Source organism: Durio zibethinus, chromosome 12, assembly GCF_047325235.1.
Source record: "Durio zibethinus cultivar Kanyao isolate XHJ-2024 chromosome 12, ASM4732523v1, whole genome shotgun sequence".
NCBI classification, from domain to species: domain Eukaryota; kingdom Viridiplantae; phylum Streptophyta; class Magnoliopsida; order Malvales; family Malvaceae; genus Durio; species Durio zibethinus.
In genome coordinates, this window is record NC_143173.1 from 20,450,266 (window position 1) to 20,469,069 (window position 18,804).

The 18,804-nt window shown below is 32.5% G+C and overlaps 1 protein-coding gene across 9 annotated transcripts; it reads right to left on the reverse strand.

Moving 5' to 3' along the window:
* Positions 1–1,909: 1,909 nt before the first annotated feature.
* On the reverse strand, positions 1,910–9,237 carry LOC111297751 (putative disease resistance RPP13-like protein 1). 9 transcript variants are annotated; one of them, XM_089741138.1, is made up of 9 exons: positions 4,796–9,235; positions 4,171–4,324; positions 3,989–4,070; positions 3,796–3,913; positions 3,601–3,694; positions 3,443–3,509; positions 2,914–3,082; positions 2,731–2,822; positions 1,910–2,636 (listed from the first exon to the last, which is right to left on the reverse strand). In XM_089741138.1, exon 1 carries the CDS (start codon positions 9,034–9,036, stop codon positions 4,840–4,842), a length of 4,197 nt encoding a protein of 1,398 aa, XP_089597264.1. In that variant the 5' UTR covers positions 9,037–9,235; the 3' UTR covers positions 1,910–2,636; positions 2,731–2,822; positions 2,914–3,082; positions 3,443–3,509; positions 3,601–3,694; positions 3,796–3,913; positions 3,989–4,070; positions 4,171–4,324; positions 4,796–4,839. The 9 variants fall into 9 exon arrangements, with proteins under 9 accessions (XP_089597264.1, XP_089597261.1, XP_089597259.1 ...); XM_089741135.1 differs by having other exon boundaries at positions 3,796–3,916; positions 3,985–4,070; positions 4,171–4,335; positions 4,796–9,207; XM_089741134.1 differs by having other exon boundaries at positions 2,030–2,636; positions 3,796–4,070.
* Between the last annotated feature and the right edge of the window lie 9,567 nt (positions 9,238–18,804).

Sequence of the window (18,804 nt, forward strand, 5' to 3'; positions counted from 1 at the left end):
CTTTCATTATTGAAATATAAAAAAAAATCAATATTATAAAAAAAAATCTAACACCATCACAAACATATTTTCAAAACTAAAAGATAAAAATAAAAGAAATAAAAGAATAATAAAATTATAAAATGAATTTACTTATACATGAGTATGATGTATTTATTATTCTTTCTAACTTTTATCCATTTCTATTAAAACTCATAAACCATAATCGTTAAATAAAAAAATCGTATTCTTCAATTTATAATTCTAATAATAACACATAAAATAACATTAGTTAGAGAGTAATGCTCTCATTTTATGGATTTTTTTATTTTTATTTTGAGATTTTGATTTCAACAAATAAAAATTTATTAAGTTTATACATACACGTATACACATATATATATATGTATATGTGTAAAGTTATGATTAAATTTGATAAGAAAAGATAAATTATGATTTAATATATTTAAATTCAAAATTCATGTAAAATTTATAATTTGTGATAGAGTTTGATTTGAATTTAAATAGTTGCCCAAAAATATTAAATTATGTAATTTATTAAATAAAATTATTTGACAACAAATAAAAATTTATTAAGCCAATATATATTTGGAATAATGATTAAATTAAAAAAGAAAGATAATTTATAATTTAATATATTTGAATTTAAAATTTATATAAAATTTTCATTATTTTATAGATTTGGATTTGAATTTAAATAATTATCTAAACATATTAAATTTACATAATTATCCAAGCATATTAAATTTAAATAATTTATTAAATAGAGTTAATTGATAAATAATATAATATAAATATTATCCTACGTGTTAAAAAGAGATTATCCATGTAGCGTCTATGTTAGCATATTTTATAATGTAATTTTGTATCTTGTAATATAATATAATATATATATATATATATATATAGCCACTAAAATAAGACTTCCCTAGTGCAACACTATATGCTTAATTTTAGATATATTAAGGAAAAAATTTGTATGAAAATTTGAAACAACCATTTCTATTCTCAAATAAATAACCATATAAATGGATAAGCAACCAATATAATTCAAACAAATGTTTTATTGGATTAAACCCTTCTTTCACTAGGATTTTAATTGGGAGGGTTATAGGAACAGAGATTAGGCCTTTTTGTTCTAGCTTTCCTTCTGTTGATGCAAGGATTTTTTTTCAATTGCACCTGTTACCAAATATTGTTAGCTTAAAACTTGGTAACTTGTTGTCGCTATTGTCTTTATAGAAAAGGTATTTTAATAAGGAAATATTAGTCCTTACTTGTAAGCCAAGGTCTAATTTTTTGCTATCAAAGTGATCATGTATAGTTAATATGGTAAAGAATCCTGCGAGGTGATCATGCGAAATTTTAGGTTAAAATATGACCAAATTAAAATGTGGGTAATTTAGTATAATTATAATAGTATTTTCTGCTTGTACTTGAAATTTCATTAAAAATTAAATTATACAAGACATGATTCTTAATGTGCATGCTTCAATTCTATAATAGATTATTATGAGAATTTATAATGATATATATATATAAAGATTTAAATTCATATTTTATAAAATATTTTTTGTGAAACAAAATCATAAATTTTTTGGTGGTTTTCACTTAACATTCAATTAACAAAGCTAATATGTTTGTGACTTTGAAAAATTATACCAAAGACACTAGCGATAAAGTTTGAAATTGAGTTTGAATGTAGTAAGAATTGGAATGAATACAAGTGAAACAGATAATTTATTAAAGTTTTTCTACTTGATTATCAAATTGAGGCGTTAACTACGAGATAATGGATAGTTCCTTTTAAAAATTTGATTTTGCCTCATACATGATGGAAAGTTCATCGTTCACAGCTAGGCAACGCTACTAACCAAAATAATGGGGGTTGGAAACACAGCAGGAAGTGGAAAGACAAGTAATTAATCATTTAGATATCAAAGGAATGAAAAGAAATGATAATCAGCTCATCAAAAGCAGGACACCAAATTTTACGTGGAAAACCCTTTGATAAGGGGAATAAACCACGGGACCAAATCCACTCAATCTTTCGCTACTCAAAATAATGGGATTATAATATGAGTTTTCTCTAGTTTAACCACAAGATGTTACAAGAAGATATCATCAAAACAGGTAAATTTCTTGGATAACAAGAGCAATCTCACCAAAAGTGGACTGTTTGTGGAGACACCACAACATATCTGATTGTGTTCATTGAAGATGTTCTCTTTCTCATCCTTTCTTTTAATTTGTGCATCCACTTACAAACACCAAATTTTCCTTTTGGTGAGATACAAATTTTCAAGCTATATAGCTGTGTAGCCATCATCAAGTATTCAGAACTGGACTTTCTTGAATCAACATCACCCATGTTTTCCAAGGTGCTCTCTAGTCTCTAATATCACTCGTTTTGGAAGAAAGGATTAAGAGATCCAACAATGCCAATCATGCAATTTAGAATTATGATTGAACCCAAAAGCTTATTCTTTTTCTTCCGTGTAAGATTCGAGTACACTCCTATGAGTCTTCACCATGAAACCAGTTGGGAAGTATCCTTTTTAGAAGAGGAAATGCAGCCTAGACAACTTCCCACCACTGAATCTTGAGAGCATTATAACGAGTGGGTTTCACTCATCCTGTCATAATAGGTCAAGAGCATTCTGTTAACTGTGTGGGAGTAACTATCGAAAACTGAACATAGTAAATTCTCTAAAAATCTTTGATGCTTACACGGCATAAGGAGTTAGGCAACAACAGAGACAAAAGACTGCCATACTGCTCTTGGTCCATATCCAATCAATGATGGCAGAAACAAATACCTCCTGAAGAGCCAAAATAGTTGGTGATACGAAATGAGCACTGATTATCTATATAAACAACAGAAACAAACCAGAAAACTCTAAATGTTCTCACCTACAGTAGTTTAAAGGACACGTATAGTCAAGTGAAAGCAATGACCGTTTTACAAATAAGAAAAGGGATGGATTTCGAGCCTGCTCATGCTCTAATGCCGAGAACCTTATGTCTTCTTGTGCACTGGGATCGATGTTTGGTTTAATTCTTGTATTAAGCTTCACTGCATCTGGTTGCTTGCAAAGAAAAAGTAAAATTGGAGATTGGTGAGAAAAGAACTGATGTAAATAAAAGCTGCAATGTTATAAATTAGTATTGTAAAAAAAATCTATTCAAATCCATAATCTGAAATTAGATGTAGAAGTCAATTATAAAAAATAAGCAGCACTGGCAACCAAAGAGAATGATTAACAATGAAATACAACTAGCTTTGTAAAAACATACTATGTTTATTTCTTTCTTTTCACTTTCACCTCATTTAGTATGCAGTTGACTTTAAAATCAGGCAAGTAAGTACCATAGTAGTAAGAGTCCAAAGGTCCAGCAATCTTTAAATTTCCTTAAAAGAAAATAATTAAAACTGAAATACCTGACTTATTACACACAGTAGCATGCCATCAATCGCCAGCTCCATAACAGAGAAATTCTGCAATTGCCTGTTTTAGTTCAATGAATACATGATTATTATTATGGTGATCTTTATTTTAATTAAAATTTCTACGAAGCAAGATGTCAATATCTAGATACCTGGCTTCCAATTGAAAATTCATGCTCCTTTTTGTAGGGGTAACAAATGAATCTGTCATCAATGTTCACACAAGTGGACCAAGCTATCTGATTCCTGATCAATTGATCGCAGGGGACAGTCATCAATATTTAGCAACAAATTGAAGAAACCATAACTTTCAAAAACAGGTGAACAAAAGTTGGGCAGCATTATACCTATCTCGTGTAGAAAAGATTACATCCAAACATGCAACATCACTATTTGAAAGTCATCAATGGAAGGTGTTTGAGCAGAGTCATTGCTCAAAGGGCTCATAGAGGGTGCAGGATTCCACTTCTTTGAGAAAGGTTGAATCTTAGAACTGATTAATTATAATAATGGAGAAGATGGTTTAGGAGGCATACCTACAATGAACAAGAGGATGGAAGGAGGAAACGTAAAGTGCCTAGGCTCTCTTGATTCAGTTCCTCTTCTATCACATTTGCATCATCTGACCAGCAATTAATAAACATTCAACCATATTTATCTACAAAATGAAGAGGCTAGTGGTTTTGAAAAGAGATGCAAAAGATTAATGTTTGAGAATTCACCATTTTTTCAACAGACAGATGCTGAAAGCCTTTGGACAGAAATCCCTCTTCTTGCATCAATGCTGTATATATCCCCCTCTCGTAGAAACAAGACAAGGCCACATCCAAACATCCATCAACTCAAAATGGGAAATTATCTTCTAAAATTGGACATCTGGACAAAAGCTAGAAATTTACAGCTCATTTAGTACCACTCAAAATTGGATGAAAGAAAACCAAATAAATGATTACTTCAAAAAAATAGAAAACAATATGAAACCAAAGAAATAAAATATTAAGTTGATATAAAAATCAGTGCTTAAATAAGTAAAAATAGTAATTAATTGAGTAGATATTAAAGTCAATACTTAATAACGAAATATTTTCTTAAAATCAGAACTTAAAATAGTAATTAATTCTAGATTAAAAAATTTGAGTCATACATGATCTAATTCTTCTGCTTAATAAGGAAATGGCTTTATCATCTCGATTTATTAGTAAAAAAGTAAAACTAAAAATATTTAAAAATTAAATGCAAGTGAATTGGATGCTCGTTTAAATCATGGTTGTTTTACTTGTGAGGATATATTTGTACATTTAAAAAAAAATCAGTTGAAGAGGTACTATTAGTTTCAAATTAAAATACCTCTGGGTCGTACGTTGCTCTTGATCATTCTCGTAGATGAATTCTTAACGAAGGTAAACACATGGTATGTGAGCGATGTTGGACCAATATTTTCCTTTATCCCTTTCGCACCTTTTCCTCAACAATGGACAACCAATAATTCTTAGATGCAAAAGTGAGGGATACACTTCCTTTTTGGGAAGGGACTTGAGCTTCGGGCAATTGTTTATCCACAAAAATTGAAGAGAGGAAAGATACTGAAAGCCTGTGGAGGATAGCTTCCTTAGATTTCTGAAGTCTGAGATGGAAATAAGGTTGAGAGAAGAGGGCAGCTTGATCTCCTCTTGTGGAAATGACATCTCATCTGTACAATTACTACCACCGATGTAGAGTTTTGTAAGAGAGGTGAGTCTATGCAATCCCAACTCCATTACTGCCTTAATAATATTGGGTCCAGAGATGTGAAGCATTGTTAGGTTGGCAGGCAAACCCCCTCCTGGAAATGTCACCGCATCACAATTACCATCATGAATTTGGAGATGTTTAAGAGAGGTGACTCTATGCAATCCCCACTCCATTACTGCCTTACTAATATTGGGTCCAAAGATGTGAAGCATTGTTAGGTTGGTAGGTAAACCCCCTTCTGGGATGGATGTCACCCTTGGACAACTCAATATGGTCAAGTCTTGAAGAGAGTTAAGGTTGGGCAGAGCTTCAAGTTTTTCACACCCAGCTATATACAGAGATTTAAGCTTGTCCATTCCTTGGGGTAAGTACTGAATATTTTTACAATACCTGATTTCAATAGATTCAAGACATGTATTATCCCCAATTTCCTGTGCTACAAATTCTAGCTCTGGACAGTTCCAGATCACCAACCTTTTAAGCCCAAGGGGTAACTTACCGCTTGATGATAATGATTTGAGAGCTTCACAATAACTAATTTGAAGAAATTCAAGGAGAGAATTGCAGCTGAAATTGATATTCTCCCCATCTTCCAATAAGCACTGCAAATTCTCACATTCCCTAATCACCAAACTTTTAAGAGTTGAGGGAAAGTTATCCGCCAAAAGTGAAACCAATTTTGGGCACTTTGCAATTTCTAGCTCTCTAAGACATGTGATGGTTTTTGATAACTTTTGGAACTCTTCACAATATTTTATTCCCAAATGTTCAACGTTGCAGGGTATGTCAAATTGCAAAATCTTTGCTTTTTCCTCCTCCGTTGCACCTATAGAAACGACCTGCGGACAATTTTCAAGCTCGAAATTACGAAGAGATTTCAAAGGCACTAACCAACCCCACTCTGTTTGCCACAAAGAAACCAATTCCTCACAACCTTTAACATTGAGATCTTCTACTTTCATCTTCTCTGACGTCAACACCCTTCCCCTTGTTAAACATGCAAACTTTGAAATGTTGGAAAAGGTGATTTTTTTTACCGGCCAAAGATCCATACAACTCCCAAGCACTACTTTTTCACACCCATCGATTTTTAATTCGCATAGCTTTGGAAGATTTGAAATTGAAACTACCAATTTTTGGCAATTACCAATCTCGAGTTTTTCCAAAGAAGGAAGGTACTCCGGTAATGTCCCTATCAATTTGGGACAACCCACAATAAGGAGATCTCGGAGGCAACGGAATTTTCTTCCTTGTTCATCAACTTCACATGCCTTCCACTTTTTCCATTCTGGCATATCTCGAAAATGCAATTTCTCTAATGATGGAAACGCATTTGTCCAATTCTCTCCATAGAACTCATTGCCAATACTAGTTACGCTCTTCATTCCCCCGATATAAAGATCCTTTAAAAGTGGTAGTTTTCCAACTGCAGGTAATAAGGTGCAATTTGGACAATTTACAAACTTTAATGATTGCAAATTTTTAAATGAAGGATCTTCTATCCAAATTGGGAATGCTATTCCAGCATAATACCTGATGGCAAGCGCTTTAAGCACTTCATTTGGTCGAAGCAAGTTCAACACCTCTGTCTCGACTTCTTTCTTTCTTAAATTTTCACTGAAGTCTCTACACCACTCCAGCTCTAAATCATCGACGTCAGGCTTACTTGATAACTTAGCTTCCCCTGAAAACTGAGCTTCATTCACATTCTGCAACTCTGAAATAGAAAGCCGACCCTTGAGATTTGATAAACTTTGCAACTCTCTTATATTCAATGCATCGCCTTCGCCCACAATAAAATGAGACAATGCACAGAGATTTGTTAATTTACCAATTCCACTTGGCATTTCTTTTAATCCCCATAAATTAGCAATATCTAGATGGCATAGGTTGGCTAACATTCCTATTTTTGAGGGTAGCTTCTCAATCCACAGACAACGCCTTAGTAAAAGAGTCTCTAAATTATAAAGGGTGCATATTGAATCAGGGAGACCTTTTATGTATGTGTAAGAGAAATCTAGATAGCGCAAATGTCTCAAATTTCCAATGGAATCTGGTATTTCAGTGATGCGGTACCTTTTCAAAGAGAGCACCCACAAGCATTTCAATCTCGGCAGTAAATCATTAAGAACGTTATTGCTTAAGAAGCACTCGTACGTCCCCAGCATCTTAAAGGGTAAGAACGTCCGTAGTGACTTGGCTTCTAAAAGGGACTCAAACTTTTTGATGTTGTCATAGTGGCCTATCATATAAGAGGAGTGGCAAGCGTGACTTGGGTGCTTCATTTCCTCATTTCTCTCCATTTTAAAATAATTTTCTCCTCCAACGAACTGAGCTAGATCATTAATCAGGTCATGCATTACAAAAAGAGATTCATCCATGCCAGATACTTGAAAGAATGATCTTGATACCAGTTCTTCAAAACACTGGTTGCCCAAATCTTCAATTTGCCCTTTAGTTTCTGGTCCATTGAGAAAACCTTCAGCCATCCATAATCGAACTATTTCTTCCTCACCAAATTCATAATCTTTAGGGACCAGAGAGCAATAAGCAAAACATTGTTTTAATTGTGAAGGAAGATAATAGTAACTCAACCATAGAGCAGGAATTATGTCACTTCCATGTTGAGGCAGATTCCAAATATCACTCTCTAATATAACTTTCCATGCATCACGATTAACCTTTGTGCGCAATAGTCCTCCAATGGTTTTTGTTGCCAAAGGCAAACCGTCACACTTCTTCAAGATCTCCAAGCCAATATCTTTCAAGTCTGGATGCCCTGCAAAATCCTCTCTTTCTAATGCGTCATGAGCAAGCATTCTGAGAGAATCTTCTTCTGATAAGCATTGCAATGAATATTCTGCGGCAGTTGTCATAATTGATGAAACTTTGGAACTACGTGTTGTGACAATTATTTTGCTTCCTGGTTCCCCTGCATCAAAAGGAGATCGAAGCGTTAACCAATCGTTGTAGTTGTCGTTCCAAACGTCATCCAAAACAAGAAAGAGTTTCTTTTTCGATAGCATCTCCTTTAATTTGACTTGATGCAAATTCAAATCATTCATATCACATGCCTCGGAGGTGATTGACAGGAGAATTGTCTTTGTTATCCTGATGATATCAAATTCATCAGAAACACAAACCCATGCTCTAAGATCAAAATAATCTTTTATGCTGTCATCATTGTAAACAAGTTGAGCAAGGGTTGTTTTCCCAATCCCTCCCGTGCCAACGATGGGAATCACAGAATAAACTCCAGCATCACTGCCATCGTTCCTCAACAGCAAATCAAGTATTGCCCTCTTGTCTTTGTCTCTGCCGAGTACATTAGCTTCGTTCACCAAAGAAGTACTGGGCGGCCTTCTTGGGATTGTCATGGGCCTTCCAACACCATAAGTGATCTCCCTTAGCTCCAAGTAACGCTTTCTAGTGGCTAAACCTTCCAATCTTCCAGTAATCTCTTTAATCTTGGACATCATCTTATGATTAAACTTGATTGAACTTAGATATGAACCAGTGAAGCAAGCAGGATTAAATTTTTTAGGCTTACTTATAGTGGCTTGATGTTGTTTGATCAACTTACGCCCCAAAGCTTGAGTCGCAAACTCGTCCAAGATATCATCCACGTCGTAAGCCAAGTCTTGGAGGTCAGCCAACCAAATCTTCGCAGCCTGGCTCTGCAGTTGCTTCCCCTCTGCATCAGCAAGCGCCGCATGGATGTTCCTCAGCATAGTTTCCCAGTTCATAATCTCCTTTCGAACCCGCTCCTCACTGACAAACTGGAACTCGGAAGAGGCAAACTTGCGGAACAACGCCTCAAAGAACGCAGATAAAGCGGCCTCTCCAACGAAAGACATGATGAAATAAATAAATTAGAGGAAGGAATTATAAGAAGAATGGAAGTAGATAGAAAATCAAAGAGTAGGAATTTGAAGTAGAGGAAACGAATTGCAGTCTGTTGTGCAGAAGCTAATCAGTTTTCAAGTAGTGTTCGTGAAAGTCTTTGTTTTTTGGGTCAAATAACAATTGAGGGCAGTTGATAACTATTTTGTGTATGTTCATATTGGATTCTCATTCACAGGTGTATTATTTTGGTATGGAACTATCGTTGGAAAAGTGGCTTAAGAGAAGACAAGACAGATCACAAATGAATACAATAGAGTTGGGTCCACACGGTTTCATGGGTGTCCTGCTCGAGGTTGTAAAATTCTAAAAAGGAGGATTTTAATTTGGGTTCAGCATTATTACTACGTTAGGATTTTTTTTTTTTTTTTATATTTAACATTAATAAAATATAAAAATTTGATAAAAGTTTATTTATAATTTCAAAATTTTATTTGAGTTCCATTTTGATTTTGAAATTTTGAATTATTTCATGGCAGTACTAAACTTTTTAAAATAGTATCCATATGGTTCCTTACCAAATTTTGCAAAAAAAATAAAATAAAAACAACTTAAAATACAAATTAAAAATTATTATTCTTTGTAATATTATAATATATTTGTTAAAAATTAATAAAATTTTTAAGAATGAAAACTGAAGTTGATTTTAAAATTTTAAAATTAAAGCAAAAATAATAATTTATTTGTCTATAATAATTATAAAAATTTATTTTCTCTTTAATAAATATACTTTGAGATAACAACAAAAAGCAATAAAAATTTTATAATTATTATAAAAAGCAAAGTATTATTTTACCCTTAATTTTAAATTAAAATTTAAAAATTAAAACCAAAATATACTTTCGTTTCTTTTAAAAAAATTTTTTTAAGAGAAAACATAAAACTTTCGTATCAAAGCGAAAAGTATGCCGATCTTAAAAAAAAGATAGAGAGAGAGAGAGAGAGAGGTGGGCATATGGGTGAATTACTTTTGAGCCGCCTTTTGCTAAGGTTGACACGGTTTTTCTTACTTTCTATCTTGTGGGAGTGACAGGGAGAGCCAATGGTTGGTCCCAAATGTATATTGCTCTTCCCATTTGACATGAATTGCCGCTACTAGTCTACTATTATGTTGTGATTTTTCATTAATCATTTATTTAATGGAGAATTTATTCCAAGATAACAAAAATTATACAATAGAAGGTTTGACTGTAATATATTGCTCAAAAATGCCATGGGATTTTACATTTGATTATTACACAACAGTTAAATTCAAAAATCAATAGATAAAAAATTATTGGTAAGTTAAATGTTGCAATTGGCAAGGTGAACCATTTAGTGTTGGGATTTAGATTTAAGTTCATGTGATTTAGATTTTACAATCAAATTGTTTGAATTCGATTAATTTACAAAATTAATCACTTCAAAATTTATGATGCAAGATGTTAGTATCTCTTACAATTTAAATATGCATCAGGAACATCTCCTGCCAAGTGTTCCTCTAAATTACTGCTTGAAGGTTGGTAATGAAATTAGTAGCTAAGAGCTTAGAATTTAAGGCAAAGAATATTTAATTAAGAAGGTAATAAAAAGATAATACAGTCAGAAAGCTTGACTCTATTTAAGGAAACGTATTTTTTAAGGCTTTATTTGATAGTAAGATAGAAAGGGGTAAGAATGAAATTTTTTTTAATCTAATAATTAGGCTATAAAATAAAAGAATAATTATAAATTTTAATTATTAAATTAACATGTTTTCCATTTTCATATCTTTTCATCTTTCTTACCAAATAAAACTTAAATATTGTCCCTTGTTTTGGCGGCCAAAAACAATCTTAGCAAACTTACCATTGAATGGTATATTAATTCTGTCTATGTATTACATTTAAGGTTTGACTCAGACTTAAAAGGATAGTTTATCAATATCATCTCTTTGTAAGCATGACTTGGCTATCTTTGTATAAAATAATAATAATAAGAGAAGAAAAATAATAAAAAAGAATTTTCACTTTAAGGGATGAAGAATATTTTTTTAAAGATAATTGTACATTTATAATATAATAAAATCTTAAACTCTCTACTCAGAAGTAGTGAAAATGGTTGTACTAAAGGATCTATTTATAATGAAGGAACAAAAATAAATTTTTATTCAAATAATTATGACATTCTATATAATCATGATTTTTATGAATAATAATCTATTTTATTCAAATAGTTATGACTATTTATCATATGATATTATTTTTATTCAAACATAATTATTTAAAATATGAATAAAATTAATACAAAAATTAACTTTACTCATCAATAATTAAAGCTTTATATCCAATGCGAGATGCATAATATTTTAAATTACTAATAATCCTTCACTAATTTGGAATGTTGGTGCTTAATATTTAATCTTTCACACAAATAAATATTATAAATACAAAAAAGTATCTCTCGATTTAAACTTTCAATTAGCATATATATCTTAAAAATAGAATGAAGTTGATGATGTCCGCAGATTAAATTTTAACTTCTAGTGTTAGAATTGAAAATATAACACACATGATACTTATTTATTCTTCTGTCAGAGGTTTATAATTGCTTTAGCACTATTATGGTCATGTACTTATCTTATCTATAAATATTTACCGTAGAGATTTTAATTCTTCTTGTTGAAACGGTACCACTTCTATGTTTATATAGATAAAATTTTTGTTATGTCTCCATTGTTTAGATATTTAAAACTCTATTATGAGTATAAAAACTCATCTTTCCAATGCAATGGATTACACTAGTTTTTAAAACTTGAATGGATTTTACTAGTGTTTAACAGACACATAACAATAACTTATTTTTATCGATTAAACTTTGTAATTAGGAGTTACTAATTTAAAGTTGGGTCCTCGTTATTGGTATCTAATAGTAAGAGTTTAAATCCATTCTACTTATAGTACTACTAACCAAATATCTTGGACTTCAATTTTCTTTTATGGTAATTATCCCTACTTGAGATTGAATCTTTAATATAATCACTTCAGGCTAATATGTCCTAACTTTTCATTTTAATTTCATTTATATACTCTAGATAACATTGCCTCATTCTTATCATTTTAAGAAATAGTTGGTATTGGTTGTGGCTACAACTCTATACTCGTAAATTTCAACCATTCTATTTCTATACTTTTATACATTTTTAACACAAATATACTTTTAGTACAATTAGATAAACTCAATAAATAAATCAAAGTCATTTTAGTCATTTTAAGATATTTAATGAACTTTTATTATTTCAATTTAATAAGTTGTACTAAACTTATAAGCTTGTATAATTTGTTCATAAAATTTTACTAAATTCTTACAATATTATAGTGCTAATTTTTTATTTCTTTTAATTCTTACAACCCCCATCATGTGCAAATTTGCATTCTTTTCTTAAAGAATGTCACAATTCCATTTTAATATCCCTAATATGTCATTGACATAACATAAAAGATGTCGGTTCTAATCTATCTTTTTCTATTTCTATATATGTATATGGAAAGTTTAAAAATCATCATATAATAATGAATAATCTAGAAATAGAAAAAAAATTAGTTAAAATTTTTAACTATCAACTATTTTTAAATTCATAAATTAAAATATAAAAATATAATATAAATATAAATGAAAATGAAATTTTCATAAAATTTTAAATTATATTTTAAAATGAAAATTTTAAAATTTTAAAATAAAGTAGTAAATTACTAAATAAATAAATACATAAAATAAATACAACAACAGATAAAAAGAGATGCGACTTCTCCCTACATATTTTGTACTTTCTCTTAAAAAAACCTTGTAATGGCTACTCTTTTTGTAATTCCATCGATTACTCACCTATAAAAAAAATGAGCTAGTGTGGCCAATCCTCTTATACCTTTTGTTAAGGATATTGAATAAAATGTATATATGTAACCACGTTTATATGACCAATCGTATATCAAATATATTATTTTATCCAAGAAAATTCTTTTAGGACCCCTTTTTGGAAATGAATTTAGTTTATGATTTATAATTTTATAGTATTTTATATGTAGATTTTCTTGATCATGGCATTGAATGATCATGAGCATAAAATGGACATGGTGTACTTGTTAGCTATGGTTATGAATCTTTCATAGCCTTGTTATATTTTGGTAAAACCATGGTTATCAACTCAAAATGATAAAATTCTTAATAATTCTTTTAAGGTATAAAAGAAATTATGAATTTATAAATCTTTTTGGAAATAAGCAAATATATATGTTCCTAGCATAAAATCATATTTTATGGTCAATATTCCATAATTGCATTTTATTAATAAGAGAATAATGCATGATTCATATTATTTGATTTATATAATATTATTTTAACAAGAAATAAACAAATTATCTAAGATAACTTCAGTTCAATTAGATAAGTTATATAATTCTTTGTAACTACTTAAAATGTTTTCTATTTGTTGGGTGAAAAAATTTCATGTATTTTATAATTTGGACACAAAATTTATAGTATTTTGTGGTTATACATCAAATTTTAACTATTCTAATAATATGAATTGTGATGGATATGGCTCTAGTGTCCATGATCAAATAATTTTTCCAAGAGTTGGAATGAAAGTTTCAAAAGGAGACTTTTTATTCATTTTTCTACTTCTTCTTCCAAGTGCAGGATAACCCCAAGGGGTTACGGGTTTTCTTTTTACCAATTGGAGCCCTCCCTTGACCACCCCTATGGGGATGATTTGCAAGGTTCATAACTACTCCTCTTATTATAAAACGAATACCTAATCAACATTTAGATCTGGCTCTACCCAAACTTTTTTGGTTCACCCTAACATTCCCCACTTGTCCAACTGTTGCTAAGTAGTTTTTGGATATCAAATAGACCTCCCTAGAATGTAAGTTTAATGTGGTCGATTTTTTTTTTGTAATTAGTTTCGCTATAGCACCCATTGCTCTAGCTAATTATCCACCCTTTCCTAATGTAATTTTTATGTTATGTATGGCCATGCCTAAGGGCATATCGGTTGGAGTAAATTCTTCTTTTGATCAATTAAAACCCTTTCCTAAACTATACAAGCTTCTTCCAAAGTATATGGCTTTTTAAATATAGATGATCATATCTGTAGACACCCAATTGGGTCCGGCCCAAATCAATTGGGCCTGGCCCAAATGGGTAAGCCCAATTCAATTTTATCTTGTATTTTTTTTTCTCTTTTCTTCTTCTTTTGTATTTTATGTATTGTATTATTTATTATTATTATTATGTATTAATATATTTATATATTTATTTATTTATTTTTTGTTAATATTTATGTGTATTTTATTATTTATGTATATATATATATTTTTTATCTTTTTTATTTTATTCATTTTTGTATTTTTACTTATCTAATTATATATCTGATATATTTTTTTATTATTATTTATCTTATAATATCTGCTGATTTATCTTCTCTAATTATCTAGTTTTTTATTTTATTTGATTTTGATTTTGGAGGGCTGAGATTGAAGGCTGAAGAATCCCATTGGAAATGGGAATTCAATCAGAAGAGTCCAGTGGGATTCAAAGATTGAATTCCCGTCCAAGGAGGAATTGGGATTGATCAGGAACTCCTGATCAATCCCTATAAAAGGCACCCCCTGGAACAATGCTGAACACACAGAAAACAGTAAGCAAAGCTACTGATTTGAGAGAAAAGGAGGCGTATAGGAAGTTAGAAAAAGTTTAGGAGTGTTCTGGGAGTGAGAAAAATTTTTTAGAAATTTTTGGCGAAAATTTTTTCTGGAAATTTCTGGGAAATTTCTAGATTCCGGCGAAAATTCCTGCGAAGTTTGAATTTTCCGGTGAAAATTCCGGCCAACATTGAAGTTTCCGACGACCTGCCCAATTTCCGGCGAAGAATCCCAGAAACCGGCGACTTTCCGGCCAACTTCCGGTGAAATTTCCAGATTCCGGCGAAAATTTCCAGAATCCGGCACCGGTGTTCTTCGGTTTCTAGAGAGAAGGGAGAGAAAAAGGAAGAAGAGAGAGAGAGGGGGAGGAGCGTTCTGCCGAAAAATGGAGGAAGGTGCCTTTTATACCCTCCCAAAACGACGTCGTTTTGGCCTTAAGTAACCTAGAGGATCCGCGCGTTTTGCCGCAACCCGACCCGACCCGGGCGTCGACCCGCTTTCTGACCGGCGCGTGCCAGCCCCCTCCGAGCCGAGCCGAGCCGAGCCAAGCCGCCAAGCCGCTCCCCCCCGAGCCGTTTTCCTGCCTTGAGCCGAGCCGAGCCGAGCCGCGATCCGAGCCGCTCCAGGTTTTTTTTTTTTTTTTCTTTGAATGTTTTTTTCTCTTTGTTTATTTGTTTATTTTATTTTTTATTTATTAGATTAGGTTTATGTAATATTCTTTTTATTTATTTTTTATTATTTTATTTTCTTTAAATAAAAATAAAAAAATTCCAAAAAAAATATATTTTTAGGGAAAAGTTGAAAGTATCAATTTTCCTTAGAAATAAAATTCCAAAAACTATTTTTGGGGAAAAGTTGAAAGTATCAATTTTCCTTAGAAATAAATTTTCAAAAAAAGGGTTTTTGAGGAAAAGTTGAAAGTATCAATTTTCCTTGAAAATCGAAATTTCCAAAAAAAATATTTTTGGGGAAAAGTTGAAAGTATCAATTTTCCTTAGAAATAAATTTTCAAAAAAAAGGGGGTTTTTGAGGAAAAGTTGAAAGTATCAATTTTCCTTGAAAATCAAAATTTTCAAAAAATATTTTTAGGGAAAAGTTGAAAGTATCAATTTTCCCTACAAAAAAAAATCATTCTTTCATTCCTTTCTATCTTAATTTTGATTTTGTTTTTTTTTTTTCTCTTTCTTTAAATAATCCGACGACGGAGCCTCTGTAAGTGAAACAGTAGTTTTTCTTGCATACTCTTGAGGTGAGGGAATTTTCTCAATTTTCTGCTAAAAGTATTAGAGTCAATTGAGAATAATTTTCAACAACTAACTACTTGGTAAAATTTTAAGGCTTTTGGATAACACAAATTCAAGCTGGTACCATCTTTTGATGGGCGTTGTGAGGGTGCTATAACCTTCCTCACACGTAACCGAACTCCCGAACCCTGTTCTGGTCAGCAGACCTGAACCTATTCTTCTAGGGACCCTTAAACTTAGGTGTTCCCTGGAAGGACAGATTCTTTAGGTGGCCAATCGCACCTAGATAAAAAAGATTGGTGGCGACTCCCTGAAAGTCAATGTCTAGCGATAGATCCCCGGATCTAGACGTTACGACAGCTTGGCGACTCCACTGGGGATTTTGAGAGTCAGGCCAGCAAATGAATTTGTGTTATCCAAAAGCCTAATAAAATTGAACCTTTTTGTATATATGTGTTATTATTCATTCCTGTTTATTTATCTTGTTAATTATGTCATTCATGTGCATGTGCATAACATGAGCTCTATACCCGAGCTCCGTCCCTCTAGGAGGGAGTAAAGTACCTATTGCTTTCATGAGGTCTAATGCCTCCGCAGTGGCTAGCGAAATACTCCCACTCAAATTGAACATTTTTCGCTTGTAGCCTGTAATGGGTGAGGATTAGGGTGCCTTACTAGTCTGTGATGGACAAGGATGTAAGGAACAATTTGAGGACCTTTAGACTTTGACCCTAAAACCACATATAGTGAACCTTAAGAATGCCTAACCTATAGATAGAGCTATCACTCTTCCTTTTTAGAATTGACCAAAAGCATATGATTCATCCCTTTTATTTTGTGTGATGTGTGATGTGTAAAATTACTTAGTTATTTGTTCTTTTTCTGGGTATACTAACCTTTTTTTTATTTCTTTTGCATTGGTTCATACGCATATCATAAGGTTGCATAAAAGAACATTTGCTTGAAAAACGGTCTTCAACAAATTTTTTTCATGGACACCAATGAACGCCTAGTTTGCTCTTCATCAGTATTAGCACCCTGTGGGACACCTAATGAAGTAAGGGCCCTATCAGAAAAGACTCAATTAAAGATGGGAGATTGCTTGCCAATTGGGTATGAGTCTACTTTGTCTCAAGAAACATCTGTCCTCCTCAAACAGAACAATTTAGAAGATTTGGTTGACATCTGGAAAAAGATGAGTCTATCAAGACAAGGGCAGTTTTGTCAGAAGCATGGGCATATAGCACACCTTCTAGCAGTGGCTGTTGATGATCAACTAATTAGAGCTGCAACACAATTCTGGGATCCTGCATACAGGTGTTTTATCTTTAACGAAGCTGATATGACTCCCACCATAGAAGAATATTCGGTCTTATTGGGTTTGCATCTAAAGACTCCTGACAAGATATATGTCAAAAAACATAAGTCAGGATTTCGTAAAAGTCTGACTCAACTCATGGGGATAGACAAGAAAGTTATGGATTCTCATACAAAGAAGAAACAAGAACAGGTTTGCTTACCTTGGAAGTTCTTTCATGAGTTTCTGATACAACACATCAATGAAGAACGAGGGTTAGACATATTTGCCTTGGCTATATACGGACTGGTAATCTTTCCAAAGGTTTTGGGACATATTGAGATAGCAGTGGTTGATTTCTTTGAGAGTGTGATCAATGGCTGTAATCCTTCAACGGTATTATTAGCAGAGACTATCAGATCTTTGAGTTATTATCGTCGGAATGGAGGGCGCTTCATAGGATGCATACAGCTATTGTACGTATGGATGAAAAGCCATTTTGAACAAGGAAATGGGGCTTTCTCGAAGATTTATGTCCGTAATCGCTTTCCGATCAAAGAGTTCTGTGAAAGTGGGTGGTCAAAGCAGAAGTCTAAACAAGAATGGATAACTTTCTTGCAAAAGTTGGAAGGTGCCAAGGTGAGATGGTTAGCCCCATGGATGAATCGAGAGCCTATGTTATTCCAATGTGGAGATAATACAGTGGTTCCACTTCTAGGTTTATGGGGAGTGACGAATTATGCACCGCTCTTAGTGAGGAGACAATTGGGAGGAGAACAGTTTATTCCTATGACTTATGGGCTTCATCAGTTAGATTTCTCTTATAGTGAGCCTAAAGCATTTCAGAGGATGAATGGGATGATCAAAGCATGGAAAAATCCCCAAAGAGTGAGTCCTGGACCATTCACTGAAAAAGTCACTCCAGGTTACTTGGTTTGGAGAACAAAGAGAAGACAGGAAATGGTATTCACTTATGAAGTCTCTCAACCACCGACAGAAGAAAAGCTTGAAGAGATACCATCAGAGTTAGAGCTGGCAACAAAAGAGTTTGAATTTGAAAAGATCAAGTTAAAGAAAGAGATTCAAGAACTTCAAGAAGAAAAAGCCCAGTGGAAAGGTAGAGCTGAAAATTATGAAGTTAAAGTTCATAAGATTGCTAGAGAACGTGATGCAGCTACTGAAGATCTAGCAAGGTTACACCAGGAGCATAAGAGGCTATGTGTGAGAGAAAGGGCCAAAGGGATAACCATTGTCGAGCTGACTGAGGAAAACACAAGACTGAAGCAAGAGTATGCCGAATTAGAAGAAGAAAGTACTGAAGCACAGGCAGAAATTAACATGCTAAACAGTTATTTGAGCGGGCTAAGTCAAAGGTTGGATGAACAAGGAGACCACATTGCTGCATTGGTTAGAGAACATAGAGAATTATCATACCAAGTCTGGTGTGGTAAAAGAGAGAACCTAGGGAGGCAGAAATACATTGAGCACTTAACAGCCCAAATTCATAAAGGGGTGCGT